General features: G+C 32.2%; 1 protein-coding gene across 3 annotated transcripts in view; it reads right to left on the reverse strand.

Moving 5' to 3' along the window:
- The window catches only part of PCMTD1 (protein-L-isoaspartate (D-aspartate) O-methyltransferase domain containing 1), a 71,773-nt gene that overhangs the window by 12,576 nt on the left and 45,286 nt on the right, over positions 1-13,911 (reverse strand). The window contains exons 2-3 of one of the 3 annotated variants that reach the window (XM_063079619.1): positions 11,134-11,236; positions 4,668-4,859 (exon numbers count right to left, since the gene is read on the reverse strand). The exons of 1 other annotated variant lie outside the window; for it this stretch is intronic. Coding sequence is in view for 1 of the 2 variants with exons in the window: in XM_063079617.1 (XP_062935687.1) it covers positions 11,134-11,236 (103 nt within the window). In the remaining variant the exon portion in view is untranslated. The remainder of the gene's footprint in view (positions 1-4,667; positions 4,860-11,133; positions 11,237-13,911) is intronic. One more of the 3 variants, XM_063079617.1, reaches the window with a different exon arrangement.

Genomic DNA, 13,911 nt, shown 5'->3' on the forward strand with positions numbered 1-13,911 from the left:
AAGCCCATCACAACACCAATCTTGTGATACCCCAAAAATGATATATAATGATGATAAGAATCTTAAGGGTCAACAAGTGAAGAAAAGACTTCATTTTCCACTGTCCTTTCCAAAAACGGTGTTGGGCCAGCAGAAATGAGAAGGGCTCGTGCACACCTACTTGTGTCTGTTTATTTCTGCTGAGGATAACAGTGGCAGAGCTTTGTCAAGAAAAGCTACTAGTGTCCTGACCATATCTGCAACCACTAAGATTAGGGAGATTTTCCTAACAAATTTTGGCTGAGAACATTACAGGACTGAGAGAGAATAGAATGAACACTTTTTTCTTACTGCTGTTTGGCCCCTATAATCTCCCTAAGCAACAGAAGAAGAGATGGTTTCAAAGCAAAGGAATTTACACAGGCAGCTTTTTCCTGATTACAGTGTTGGTTCATGGTACATAAGAGTTATGCTCTTAACAAACTATCCTATTTAGGTTTCTAATTTTACTTCTTAAATTCAGATAAACAAAACTAAAAACAGACTCTAATATATAAGTAAAACCCAATGCACTAATAAGACAAGTAATTTTTAAAAATTAATTCATATCCTTTTACTTTTAAGTTGATTAAAGTTAGTAAGACAATACAGCAAAATCAGGCTACTGTTTAAGGATGGAATAATTTACATTACAAGCTTTGACATGCAGTGAAAAATGACACTGATTTGAATCACAAGCATTTTTTCTTTGTAAAACATATCCTGTCCTTTGGTACTTAATAATAGACATTACACAATAAGTTTCCATTAAAATTCACTAACACACAGACACATTAGAGCACATATTTTAAAAAGAATTCACCAGAATTATGTCCTGTCCTTAATTTCCTGTCTTCTTGGTAGAGGGTGCTAGGGGATCAGAAAAGGTTGAGAGAGGCCAGAGGAGAGTAAACTGTATATACCCTGTACTTTCTTCTCCACACCCCCCACACTAAGGGAGTCCATGCCCCGTTATTTCTTTTACTGTAACTGCCACCTCACTGCTCACATTTTTCAGGTCTTTCTTCCATCATTTTGCTCCCTACTGCATAGGATAAGTTCAAGCTCCTTGAATCTTTATGATTCTACCATCAAGTTGCCCTTCCAGACTTATTTCCTTGGCTCTGCCCTAGTCTGCACATACTATGCTGCAGCCAGACTGAACTACTTGCTTCTAATTCCTTATAGGAACCACTACAAAGTGTTTTGAAACTCTGTATCTGTATAGATGCTGTTCCTTTGACTGAAATATGAAATACCCTTTCCTCTCCTTCTTCCCTTTATACCTGCTGTGCCTTCAAGATACACTTAAATATCAGCTTTGCAATGAAGTCTTACTCTTTAATAGTATCTCATTCTTCCTACTTACACAGAACACACGAAAGCGTAAACTTACCTAGGTTGGGACTATGTTTAATTTCTCTTTCATACTCAAGACTATGGCACAATCTGGTTGTTTAAAATATGGACAAAATATAATTTCTTGGCTTTTAAATAATTAGATATTATGGATCACATGGTTTAATTACTTTATCAAATTCATAGAAATCATTCTTTAAAAAATTAGATTATTTCCAATAAGGTCTATCTAAAAATCTTCATTCTTAAAAAAATTCATTGAAATGCTTTAATTTTTTAATAACTTACATCAATCTGAATGTAAGCAGGGAATTTAAATAATAAAAAATATTTAATTATTAAACCTCTTTTATCATCAAATCTGTTAAATCAATTCAAAATAAGTGTATAATTTTAAAAGCTTCCTACAAGCTAAAAATTAATGATAGCTTACAGAACTATTACCAAGGAAAACAGCATTACAGGTGAACAACTTGGAATTAAAACAACTTCTCACATTAGTGACATTTACACATTCTGGAGCAAAATGAATTAGAAAGAATTTAGTGCCTGATTCTAAAATCAATCGCGTGACTCTGGGCAAGTTTCCTTATCCCAGTAATTGCACAGCTCCTTCAGTCAAATACTATTTATTTAGCACTAGCTGTGTGTAATAACTGGGAATACAATGGGAAATACTAATGCCTACATCTAGTCAGAAGAGACAAACATCAAACAATCCTATTCATTGAAGTATAATTTACAATTGTAATAAATCCTTTAAAAGAAAGCAATATGATTCCTTAATATTGGGGGTGAAAGGAAACCGACAGACCTGAGGATCAGAGAAAGGTTCCCTGAAAAATAACAAGCTATGATATGAAAGGTGAGACAGGATAATCTAGAGCCACACTATCCAAGATGGTAGCCACTAGCCACATGGGGATATTGAGCCCTTAACATGTGCTAAGTCCAAACTGAGCTGTGCTGTAAGTATTAAATTCACACGGGTTTTCAAAGACTTACTACAAAAAAAAATATGTACAATATCTCAATAATTCTTATAAATTTTTATATTAAAAATTTGTATTTTTTGTTTTAACAGCCACATAAAAGGAAAATACTATACAACTACTATACAACTACCATCCTATTTATTAGAGGTCAATAGGTGCTTCAAATACTTTCTGCTTAACACAATCTTCCCTTTGAAACATTTTCCTACTATCTCTTTTAATATTTCTTCTGCATTTAATTATATCTCCATTACCCATTATGGTCCTCAAAATATATTTATCAAATAAATGAACCACATAAAAAAACTAAATGTTTTGTCTTAACTTTTCTACCTACCAACTTTGAATACGAACCCAATTTTGACAAGTTAAATATGCTAATCATAAATATCTTGGCGCTAGAAGAGAAACTAGCTTTGAAATGAAGTTACAGAAAAAGTGTATGACTATGGTACACTCTATAGTAATATTTTGGTACATGTTTTACTAAACCAATTACTATAATAACTGTAGCTTCATTTTACAGAATACACAGCTTTTCTCCCAACATGCCCCCCCCAAAAAAGTAAAACTCAAATAGTAAAAAACAAAACAAACCCTTGCCTTTAGTAAATACATCAACTGTCCTAACTGAAAGGCATTTTTTTTTTTTTTTGCCTTTCTAAATACCTCTAGTAAACATCCTGAATGTTTTCTCTTCTGAAGGATATCTGAACACACATATTTACTTCTATCTAAGGAGTATTACAAAGGATCACTGCAGAAAAAAATCAAATCTAAATTAATAAAAAATTTCTACTAATGAAAATAAAATATATATATACTTCTGACAAATGCGTACAGGGTCTTTACACTTTCATTTAATGTATTTAATTTCCTTTACCAAAATACTCAAATTTGAAAGTTTACTTTAAGACAGTATTCTAAAAGTATTGGACTATTATTTCTAGATACAAAAGTAGTAAATACTGAAGTATATAAGTAAAATTGGAGGGAAAAGTAATTATTTTTAAATGTTGCCACTAAAACATCTAGAACGTTGTAGAGAATTCATATACCAAACACACTACAAGAAAACTGTAACATTACCAATTTAGTACTTATAAGAAAAATATCTACCAGAGAGATTGTCCAACCTGGGCATTATTTATTAATAAAACTATGGCTTACCCTTTTCCACCATAATACATGGATCCTTCATGATTAGTTAAAAAAAGCTTGTCAGTTGCATATTCTTATACATAAATATATTTTAAATCTATACATGGATTATGGTTAACTTTCCTAATAAGGTACTTATAGATAAGCTTTAGTATTTCTGAGTAAGTACACAGTTGAGAATCTGAGATTCTATTATTGATTTATTTTGTACTCTGATACTAATATTATGGCTTGTTTTTATAACAGCATTTTATGTAATGAATTCATACCAATTAGGTAATAGAATGACCAAAATTCCACTGCTGATAATATTTTTTCAAAAAGTCTATGATTAAAATTTTTCAGGTAAATGTTTATGGGTATACTCATTTATATGTATAAAAAACTAAATGACTGATTCAAGCCGTAAATGGTGACTACTATATTACTGAACAGAGAAAATTACAATTTCTATAGATTCTTCCAAGGTAGAGAAGAAAATAAAACATTTTTCTTCCTTAAGCTTTGACTATCTTACAAAAGCTGTATCTTACCTAAGTTTCCACAAACCTATAGAGGTAAAGGACATATTTTAAACCATAAATACAATTTCTGTATATTCTGGAAGACTGCAGCAATAAACTAGAAATTCTCAGCTTATTACAAAATAGTACTACACTATAAAGTTACACATATAAATCAGGTTAAAATAGTAAAAGAGAAAATCCAAATTCCACCTTTTCACATCAACCACATACTAAGTAAAACCTGAGAAAGAAAAAAACTCCCAAGAAGCCTACTAAAATGATACTTCACATGTGGTTATAATTACTTGTAAAAGTATGATTCATGTGTTCTTTCCCTAGTTTTTATACTTGATTTAGGAATTGATTAAAATTTTATCCATAAGTAAAATAAAAAGTAGCAATCATTTTTATTCTTTCAAGAAAATTTTCAAAACAAAATTTCCTAGAGATGACTCACACGTCTAAATTACAGTACCAAAAACATAAGTTATTTGTAAACATAAAAAAAAAAATTCAACAGTCCTGAAATATGTAAGATTACTTATGGCAAAATATAGAGTACATAGATACCTTGGTTTAGAACATGAACACACTTGCCCAACATTACATCAGGATTCTAATCACTTACCTTAACAGTGGTTTTCTTTATAGGTGCATGTTGGAATATCTTCATCTTGAGATGGACAGATGATTTCGTTCACAGCAGGAACCTTGCCAACTTGCCCATACAATTCTTTTGATAAGCTGCTAGGAGATCAGGGTGACCTAGCCTTGCCCTGTAGCTTCCCTCTTAGACGGATAGTCTAGGTCTAGGAGCTGACTGAGAGTAGAAAAAACAACATTCCCCTTCAATACACTGTTGAACTGGGGACTGACAATTTGCACACCTAGTTTATCATGTGCCACAGGATGCTGCCATTGAAATTTTAGACAATTATTCCAACGGAATAAAGGAATTTCAAGGACTTGGGAAAGAATCCTACCTTGTTCTCACACCTTATCCAAAACAACCTGCAAAATGAATCACAAAAACTTCTTTTTCTTAAAACATTTTGTCAAAATACACATTTTGAGTTTTAAAAGCTATGAGTACTTTGTTAAAACAAGACAAAACTTCAGACCTTTCCATTGGGAAGAAATTCACAAGAAATGTTAAACTCTTGGTCTTCGAATATACTTATAGCATTCAAAGATTCTTACAACCAATAATTAAGATATTGAATTAAAACTTTTTTAAAAGACTTTACCTTTTCAAGTGTTTTCCCTTCCAACTGCATCAAACTCATCTCAGAATAATTCAAGGATTATTCAAAGCAAAGTATGAAGAATAAATACAGTGATTCTTTTCAATGAACAAAGCATTACAGAAATCCATAAGACCAAAAACAATCTCTAAACATTTTATAGGAAATGTGAGAGATAAATCATGTAAAGGTGAGAGCCTTTGGGTATTTCACCAATAATTTCTTCTCCTACAAATGTGTTTAAGGCCATTAAACTTTTCCCCATGCCATTCTCAATAAATGTTAAAATACATAACTGAGGGCCGAGCCCGTGGCGCACTCGGTAGAGTGCTGCGCTGGGAGCGCGGCAACGCTCCCGCCGCGGGTTCGGATCCTATATAGGAATGACCGGTGCACTCACTGGCTGAGTGCCGGTCACGACAAATAAAAAAAAAAAAAAAAAAAAAAAAATACATAACTGATAGCTGTAATGACTATTTTCAAGTATTTCTGTCCCAACATTTGAATGTTTCTCATGATTAAAAAATGTGTTTACAACCTGTAACAATTGTTATAAAACTACTTCTGATTATTATTAGTATATAAAAATGTTCAAATGTCTGAGAAACATTTTTAAATAATGTTGAATATATAAGAATTACCTATAGCAAAACTACTTCAAACATGCTGCAATTCTCTTTTAAAGATGAAGTAGGACTACTCTAGTGATAAAAGTTGATGAATATAGAAGCATTTAATTTCCAAATGCAAATCACATGTGAAAAATGAACCTATATTTTAAAATAAAATTAGGATACTAGATATTGCCATTATCAATTAAATCTTCTAAAATACAAAAGACTATTCTAACTCTATGTTTAAAAATACCTCAACTAAATTTCCGGAATGCGTTGCCTCTCCCATCCATCCCCACCACCCAGTAAAAATTCATGTCATAGGTAAGTCTCACTAATACACAGAGCAGGTATGCTTTTTAATATAAATGCTATAGTGCATTTAACCACATTAACAGCATTCCTTAATTCTAATCTGAAGGAAATAAATGAAAAGAAAAGCTCTGCTTCAACTTTCCTGTCTGGGGCTAAGTTGCTAGGCTGCAAGTCACTGGTAGCAGCTTACTGCTGAGAAGAAGTATTAGAATAAATCAATGTTTACATTGTCAAAGTCAAACCAGAACTAAGTACAAAGACTGGCTCAGGTTACAGCCTCTCTTTCTAACCCTCAGTGTTCCCATCTGGGAAATGTGAACACCAATACTGTCTCTAGAATTGTGGATAAAGCATTTAGAATTGTTAATAGTATTTAACGAGTAGACAATGCATATTAGGTGTTATTTTTCTTATCATCTCATTACTGTTTTTATTACCCATGGCAATAAATAGGAACACACGGCAAGCTATAAAGAAACAACAGTCTTCCATTCATACGGAATGGAAATCTCCAGTAATTCAAAAGATACTGCACTCATTTGGCTATTGATACTAGACAATTTCCAAAATCACAGCTATTGACCTATTATAGCCTTATAAGGAAATGCCACTCTCCAAAGCATGCATCCTAGAGAGCCAAGTCAGCTGCATGCATGTATACACATTAAATACATGTAGCTATAAACAAATGATACACTAATTACCAATTTATTTTCAAAGTATTAAGAGGGTAAAGGTTTACACTTCAGCCTCCTTTAATTGACCTATTCTAAGTATCTGGAGAGATTATTCTGCTTACTGTACATGCACAAATACTGATTCATATAACTTGAACTTCCCCAACTTTCTCCTTCCCTCAGAAAAGCCAGACATCTAAGAGTCTTTAAAACCTAGGCAAACCCAAGGCCCACAGACTTGTCCAGCTAAGAATGACCTTAAAAAAAAAAAAAAAGGATGTTTTGGAAAGTGTGTGTGAAGAATATAACAGGGTCAGAAAACTATGGACAGCATACTTAGTTTTTATAAAGTGTGCGTTACTAGAACATTTTCATGCTCATTCATTTTCATGGTGTCTACGGCTGCTTTTGCACTATAATGGCAGAATCCAGAGGTTGCAACAGAGACCATTTAGCCCAGGAAGCCTAAAAGGTTTACTTCTGGCCATTTCCAGAAAAAGTCTGCCAATGTTTTAGAGGACCGTTGAAATCAGATCAGTTTTATTAGGAAATGTCAGTAAATTTGGGAATACCATAGATATCAAAGGAATAAATCATACATAAGAGCTCCTCCTTCCCTCCCATCTCCAAATACAGTAAATTTAGAGTAACCTCTCCAAATTATTTCATTTGATATAGGACACTAAGACATAAAACGAAAGTATAAAAGTACACACATTATAATAAGGATACTTTTTTATAAAGGAACACTACTTTCAAGACACAGGAACCAAGGTTTATATACACACGAAAACATACGTTTGTAATTTTCTTAAAAGGTCCTCACATTATATATTCTAATGATGATTAGATTATGGACTCCCCTACCCCCACCCCCTCTACAGTATTTAGGAGTTGACTATGATCTCCAATAAATGTATGTAAGAAAACTAAAAAATGCAGTTCAAATCATAAGTGACATGACAGTACTTTTGAAAAAGAAACTGATAAAGGTCCAAACCAACAGGACAAGTAAGATTGGAAAAGTATTAGGTATTTATTCTCTCCATGTTACACACAATCACAAATAATCTGGTACTAAGGAATACATAGATAACTATTTTCCTCAGTTACTTTATATTTTGTTAATTAAAATATATATTTTGATGACCCACACACAGTATAATGAAACCACTTAGAAATAGGATTTTTAAAATCACTTTGCACAGCAAGTTTTAAAATTTTTAAAAATTGGAAATAGAAATATTACCTACAAACATCAAGAAAAATTGCAAAGAAATCATCAAAACACAAGTAAAACAGGAAAAAGTAATACTATACCTTTATGTCACCAACCAAATTAATAAAAAGAACAAAAGAGCCCAATGAATGACCCATTAACTTTGATTAACTTCCAACCACTCACTACTTTATGCAAAATTTAACATTTTCCTAGTACCTTCTATTCTTTGTACACAGGTACCTTTATAATCTGAAACACATAAGTCATATTTCAGAACACTGCTTGAAAACTAGAATAAAATTTTCAGAACTGTCTTCTTCAGACTACTTCATTAATATATGAATCTGTTTCAAAAATAAGTTGTAACACTTCAAAAATGAACTGTATCATAAGGTTTATTATAAAATAATAAGACCATTAAAATTATTGAGAAACATTTAGATCTGTCATATCACTGAATTTTATGATTCATCATTTTATGAATAACAAACCTGCACAACAGTAACCAAATAAAACTCAAGAAATACAAGCCAAGGACATTTGATCATTTCACAATTACATGAAAACAATTTCAGATAACTTTTAAAAATTGAAATAGAAAGGGGGAGAGGAAGGGGAGAAAGGGAGGAATTGGTAAAGGGCCATGAAAATTAATTACATTGTATAATGACAAATAAAAAAATAAATAAATAAAAATTATTTCAACCATGTCATTACTGGCTACACAATCTTGCTCTGGGGACTGAGTTTAATAAACATTTTCGGACAGTCAAATATTTATATTGTAGCTTTAATTTTATAAACAATTCTATGATGAATGCCTCAAACTTTTCCTTATTACTCTAAGACACATTCACGAAATATATTTGAACATTTTTCCTATCTATTTACTTAAATTGACAAAAATTATATATATTGTGCACAGTATGTTGTTTTCAAATATGTATACTCTGTGAAATGGCTAAATTTAGCTAATTAACATATGCATCGCTTCATATATTTTTTTGTATGAGAAAACTTAAAACTTACTCAACAGTTTTCAAGAATACAATACATTGTTATTAACTATAAAAAAATTGATAGCCTTCAAATGTATCTGTTATAGAGTAATATTTAAATAATATCAACACAGAAATGCTTTACTGTTTCCAAGGACTATACCCATTTGTCAGCAATAAACTTGAGCTCCACATATACCTGTAGAGTTGCGTTAGTGACTTAAGGTCTTTCTTTGAGTCTGTACTGCACAATGAATGACCCAAAACTGACTTATCTGTGTCTTCATGTATTAACAGATGAAATATATTAATAACTAACATATAACAGACCATACAATAGATCTTAAACATTTGCTTTTATTAATATTATTTTTGTATTTTATAAGTTCAAATGCATTCAAAAGGACCCTTATAGGCACATGAAGTTTTAAGAAAATAAATAAATAATAGGAATTCAATAAATTCAAAATTCTACAGTCTAGTAATCATATAAAAAAAATTCATTTCCACATCTTAAGTATTTATCACTACTAATCTTAAGACAGAGATAAACGATAAAGACACAAAAGGATGCTAAAATTGAATCCCAATTTCTTACCAAATAACTTGGGCTAAAACCTTTTATTTCTGTCAAACATGTTTTCTTGGAAATAGAATATGAACCAACACAGTAAGCAGTTGAAAAATGATTCAAAATGTGAAGTAAATGTTAATTATTTATAAAGACAATCACAAATAAGATAAAGATGGTGTTCAGCAAATTGATGCAGAAGATTCAAGTGGTTTGCACAAACCCAGCGAGTTAATTATCAAAAAAATAAAACCTGAGTATTTCCCAACTCTCCCAAACCTGTTTGCCTGAGGTCTTTAATAAACCAATTATAATCACACCTAGGTAGACAAGGGACTTCGCCACCCCTCTAAGCACTGAGGATTTTGCTGCAGCACAAGTTTTCTGTTCTTCAACCAATCAAGTGCCACTTGCCAAAGGATAGATACAAACTGGCAATGGCAAAGGAGAATGAAATAAAAGTGCAAGGAAAAAGGGAAGGGGAGGCTGAGAAAGGAAGGAAGAAGGAAAATACACTCCCCTGAAGATGTTCACAGGCTCTTCTTGGCACTGTCTCCCAAGCCTAGAGGAAAGCCCTCCATGTTTCTCACCTGGACAGTGACCACCAGGGGTTGAAGATGAGTGCGGGCGCACTCCCAGAAAGCCAAGTTGCAATTTGGAATATTTTTGCACTAAAACTTTGTTATACAAAATGACTATGTTTCAAGCTTGTGTTTCCTATCAAGACTTCCTCTCTTTGAAAATATGACAAGTTATACAGAAAAATGAGAGATATGAAAGCTCTCCAAATTTTATATAATTTCAGAGTTCATGGACTTCAGCATAAGAGTCCTTGCTCCACAGCATTATCAATGCAGAATTTCAGTAAGATTACACACCAAACAGACGTCCCCTGCCAACCCTTAGTATGTGCAATATTCCTTCTAAAGGGAAATACATTGAGTTCAAAAACATGGTTTTATAAGCATATTTATCAAATACAATCCTTTCACAAGATTATATCATTGTATTTCTATGATAATTTCTTCTGGATATATTACAAAGTAACTGAATATTTTGAAGAAAGTCCTTTGTATGTTGACAGGTACCACCCTTATGTTACAAATCCAAAAGGTATAAGACCAGTTCTAGAAAAGTTCTGGAATCATAAGCATTTTTACATTTTATCCCCAGAAAAGATACTTGTATGTTTAATAAATGGAATATTACTAATGAAGTGATAGTAACATAAAATTACTAAAGTTTATTTATAATTTACTATAGAATTACGTGGAATAAAAATTATAGCATAGGATAATTTTCCTAATTTCTTTCTCTCATTTTATAATGCACTGATTTTTGCTGCATTTAACTGAGCAATTTAAGATCAATAATAAACTGAGTGTTCGAGAAGACAAGTTACACATAATTTATTAAGTGATTTCAAACCAAAACTACTGATATTAATACTTACTTATCAAAGCTATCACTATTTTTGATGAAGCTCTCCAGTTTTTCCTTGGCATATTCCACCACATCTGAATGAAGCTCAATCCCATGATTTATTCCAAAAGGACCTGCAATTGTATCAGCATTTTTATAAAAATATTAATAATATGCTCTCACAGAGCTATTTTAATTTCTGCTCATTTACCTATCACAGGGGCACTTAAAAGAGCTTGAAATATGCGAATACCTGCTAGCCACCAATTTAAAAGTTGAATGGAAATCTATTTACATTGCTTTGATGTAAGAAAGGAAAAAAAAGCTCACCTGAGTTTTCTATCAAAATATCCTATTGTGCATAAGGTTGAAACCTACATAGTTCTCCCAAGGGAGTAGCTTATCTGGCAGGACATTACTGCCAAGAGAATAATTCCTATGAAGTTTTAAGTTCTTTACCATGATTTTCACTTATCATGTGCGAAAAATTTGGTAATTCTAAAATTCCCGAAGCCATAGGCTGACATAGGTAATATTATATAAATGTCTCCGACCATCCCCTCTCCAAGCCCTGAGGGCCAAGACCACATTCTGTGCATTTTGAAGATCCCAGTGTCTAGCAGAATGTAGCCAACAGGCACTTGCTGCAGAGCTGATTTGACTCGTGTTCCAGCATACTTCACACTTTTCACTTGGTATTTCTTTTTACACATGACCATGGATGGAGTAACCTCCCAAGAAAAGGAATAGGGAAGAGCTTTCTAGGTCCCAGAGATGGTCTTGGGATGGAACTTTTCCCCATGCTGCTATGTAGGCTCACTGAGAATATGAGGACTTACTGTGTCCTGAAGCTACTGTACAGACCACCCGCCCCAGGGACACACATGAAAATAACACTTCATCACATCTAGTTATGCTAGTTCCTTTCCAACTTCTGAAACTGAGCCAATCAGGTTTTCCATCTGACATTTTTGAGATTGGTCTCACAGAAAAAAGGGTGTATGTGTGTTATTTCTTTTCTGTACCTTTAGGAAATACTTCACTGGACATGCCTCCTGCTCACCCCCCCTCATTAAAGTACAAGCGTACTTCAAAAAGTTCATGAAAGTACCCTCATACAGTGCATACTGGAGTTGTTTCTAAAGTCTAAGTACTTTAAAACAACAACAAAAAAAATCAGTTATGTATTATGTTTGAATGTTCAGAAGATAGAAGGAAAAAATGATTAATGATCTAGGAAATACTCAAGCTACAAAAATTTAACCAAAATATTCATATACAATCTTCAAGCCAAAATCAGATAAGGATAATGCTTTAACCTGTATATTACTGTCATATTGTATTTGGTTAGTATTTTTTAAAAAAAACAAAACTGATTTTGCTTGAAAAATGTATTCAGCTAGAAAGAGTAAATAAAAAGGTATTTGATTCATCAAACCACAACAAATAGAATTAACTTCCTTTGCAATATTTTCATACTTTTTAAAATAAATTGTTCTGATTGATGCAATCTTAAGCGCTTTGCTTCTTGTTTTTTGTTTCCTCACTACGAACTGTTAACCTTCATTTGAAAACTGGAACTTCTGTCCAAAATCATTTAAGACCACTTGTAATTCCTTATTATTACCACCGATAACTGAATAAAAAGGATTTCTTTTTCAAAAAAAATAGTGATGTCACTTTTTAACAGTCAACACAAAGAACGTTAAGAAAAACTAAAGTCTTTCCTTACTTAAAAATATTTAAGTTAAACTACAATTACTTAACATTATGTACACAGTAAGAAAATATTGTTCTATTCATCTAATTTCTTTTACCCCATAAGGTGACCCACTGAATGTAAAACATAACAGAGACTTTTCTATTTTATAGATAAGAGGTTAATTTTTTAAAAAAAAGGTCAATATTGATGGTATTCTGTGTTTCCTATAAGACTGAATGCATAAGCACAATAAAGGTGCTACAAATCTGGAAATCAAGGCTTCTATTCCTTATTTCAAACTGCCTTATTAACAGAGGGAGTCTAGATTTCAAAGTTCTAGGTCAAAAGGGACTAGATAGGCTGCTCCTCACCTAAGGATGCCACTGGTCTCTTCCTTTTTCTTGCTTTCTGCTTATTGTCTAAAAGCGAAGTGGCAACTTTTGGAAATAAGGTTTAAAGTTTAAGAAAATTTCTTAATGTTTTTTTCACATAACTTGTTTTTCAAATTACCTCAAGACAAGATGGTTAATAATAAAAGACAAAAACTATTTCATTAACATACAAAGAATTTGTTTCATGAACAATATAAATACACATGTAAGAAACAGTATGCCTTAATATCTAGTGCAAACACCATTTATGATTTTTTTTTAAGTGGATGGAATTAATTTTAAAGCAACATGGAGGCATACCTTTAGTTATCAATATTTAATAATCTGAACAGCAATTAACATATAGAAAATAAATTTAAAAGAAAAAAATGCATTAATAAAAGGCAGAATTTAAATAGCCATGTCACCAATATCTCATTTATTTAGAATGTGATACACAACTAGAACACATCAAGTGTACGACAAGAATTGTAGTGCAATGCTGATTATTACAACTCATATCTGACATCTGTATTAAGTAAACAACAGGAAAATAAGACACAGAAAACTGGAAAAGCATACATAGCTGCTTCTGAGGAAGGGAACTGAGAGGTCTAAGGTGGAAAGGAAACATTTTCATCATGATATGCTTTTGTCTAAGTGTGTTTTAACCATACGCATGTGTAACTTCTTCGATCAAAAAACAATGGGCTAGTGAAAGAGATGAAAAAAGAGC

This window comes from Cynocephalus volans, chromosome 15 (genome assembly GCF_027409185.1).
Source record: "Cynocephalus volans isolate mCynVol1 chromosome 15, mCynVol1.pri, whole genome shotgun sequence".
NCBI classification, from domain to species: Eukaryota; Metazoa; Chordata; class Mammalia; order Dermoptera; family Cynocephalidae; genus Cynocephalus; species Cynocephalus volans.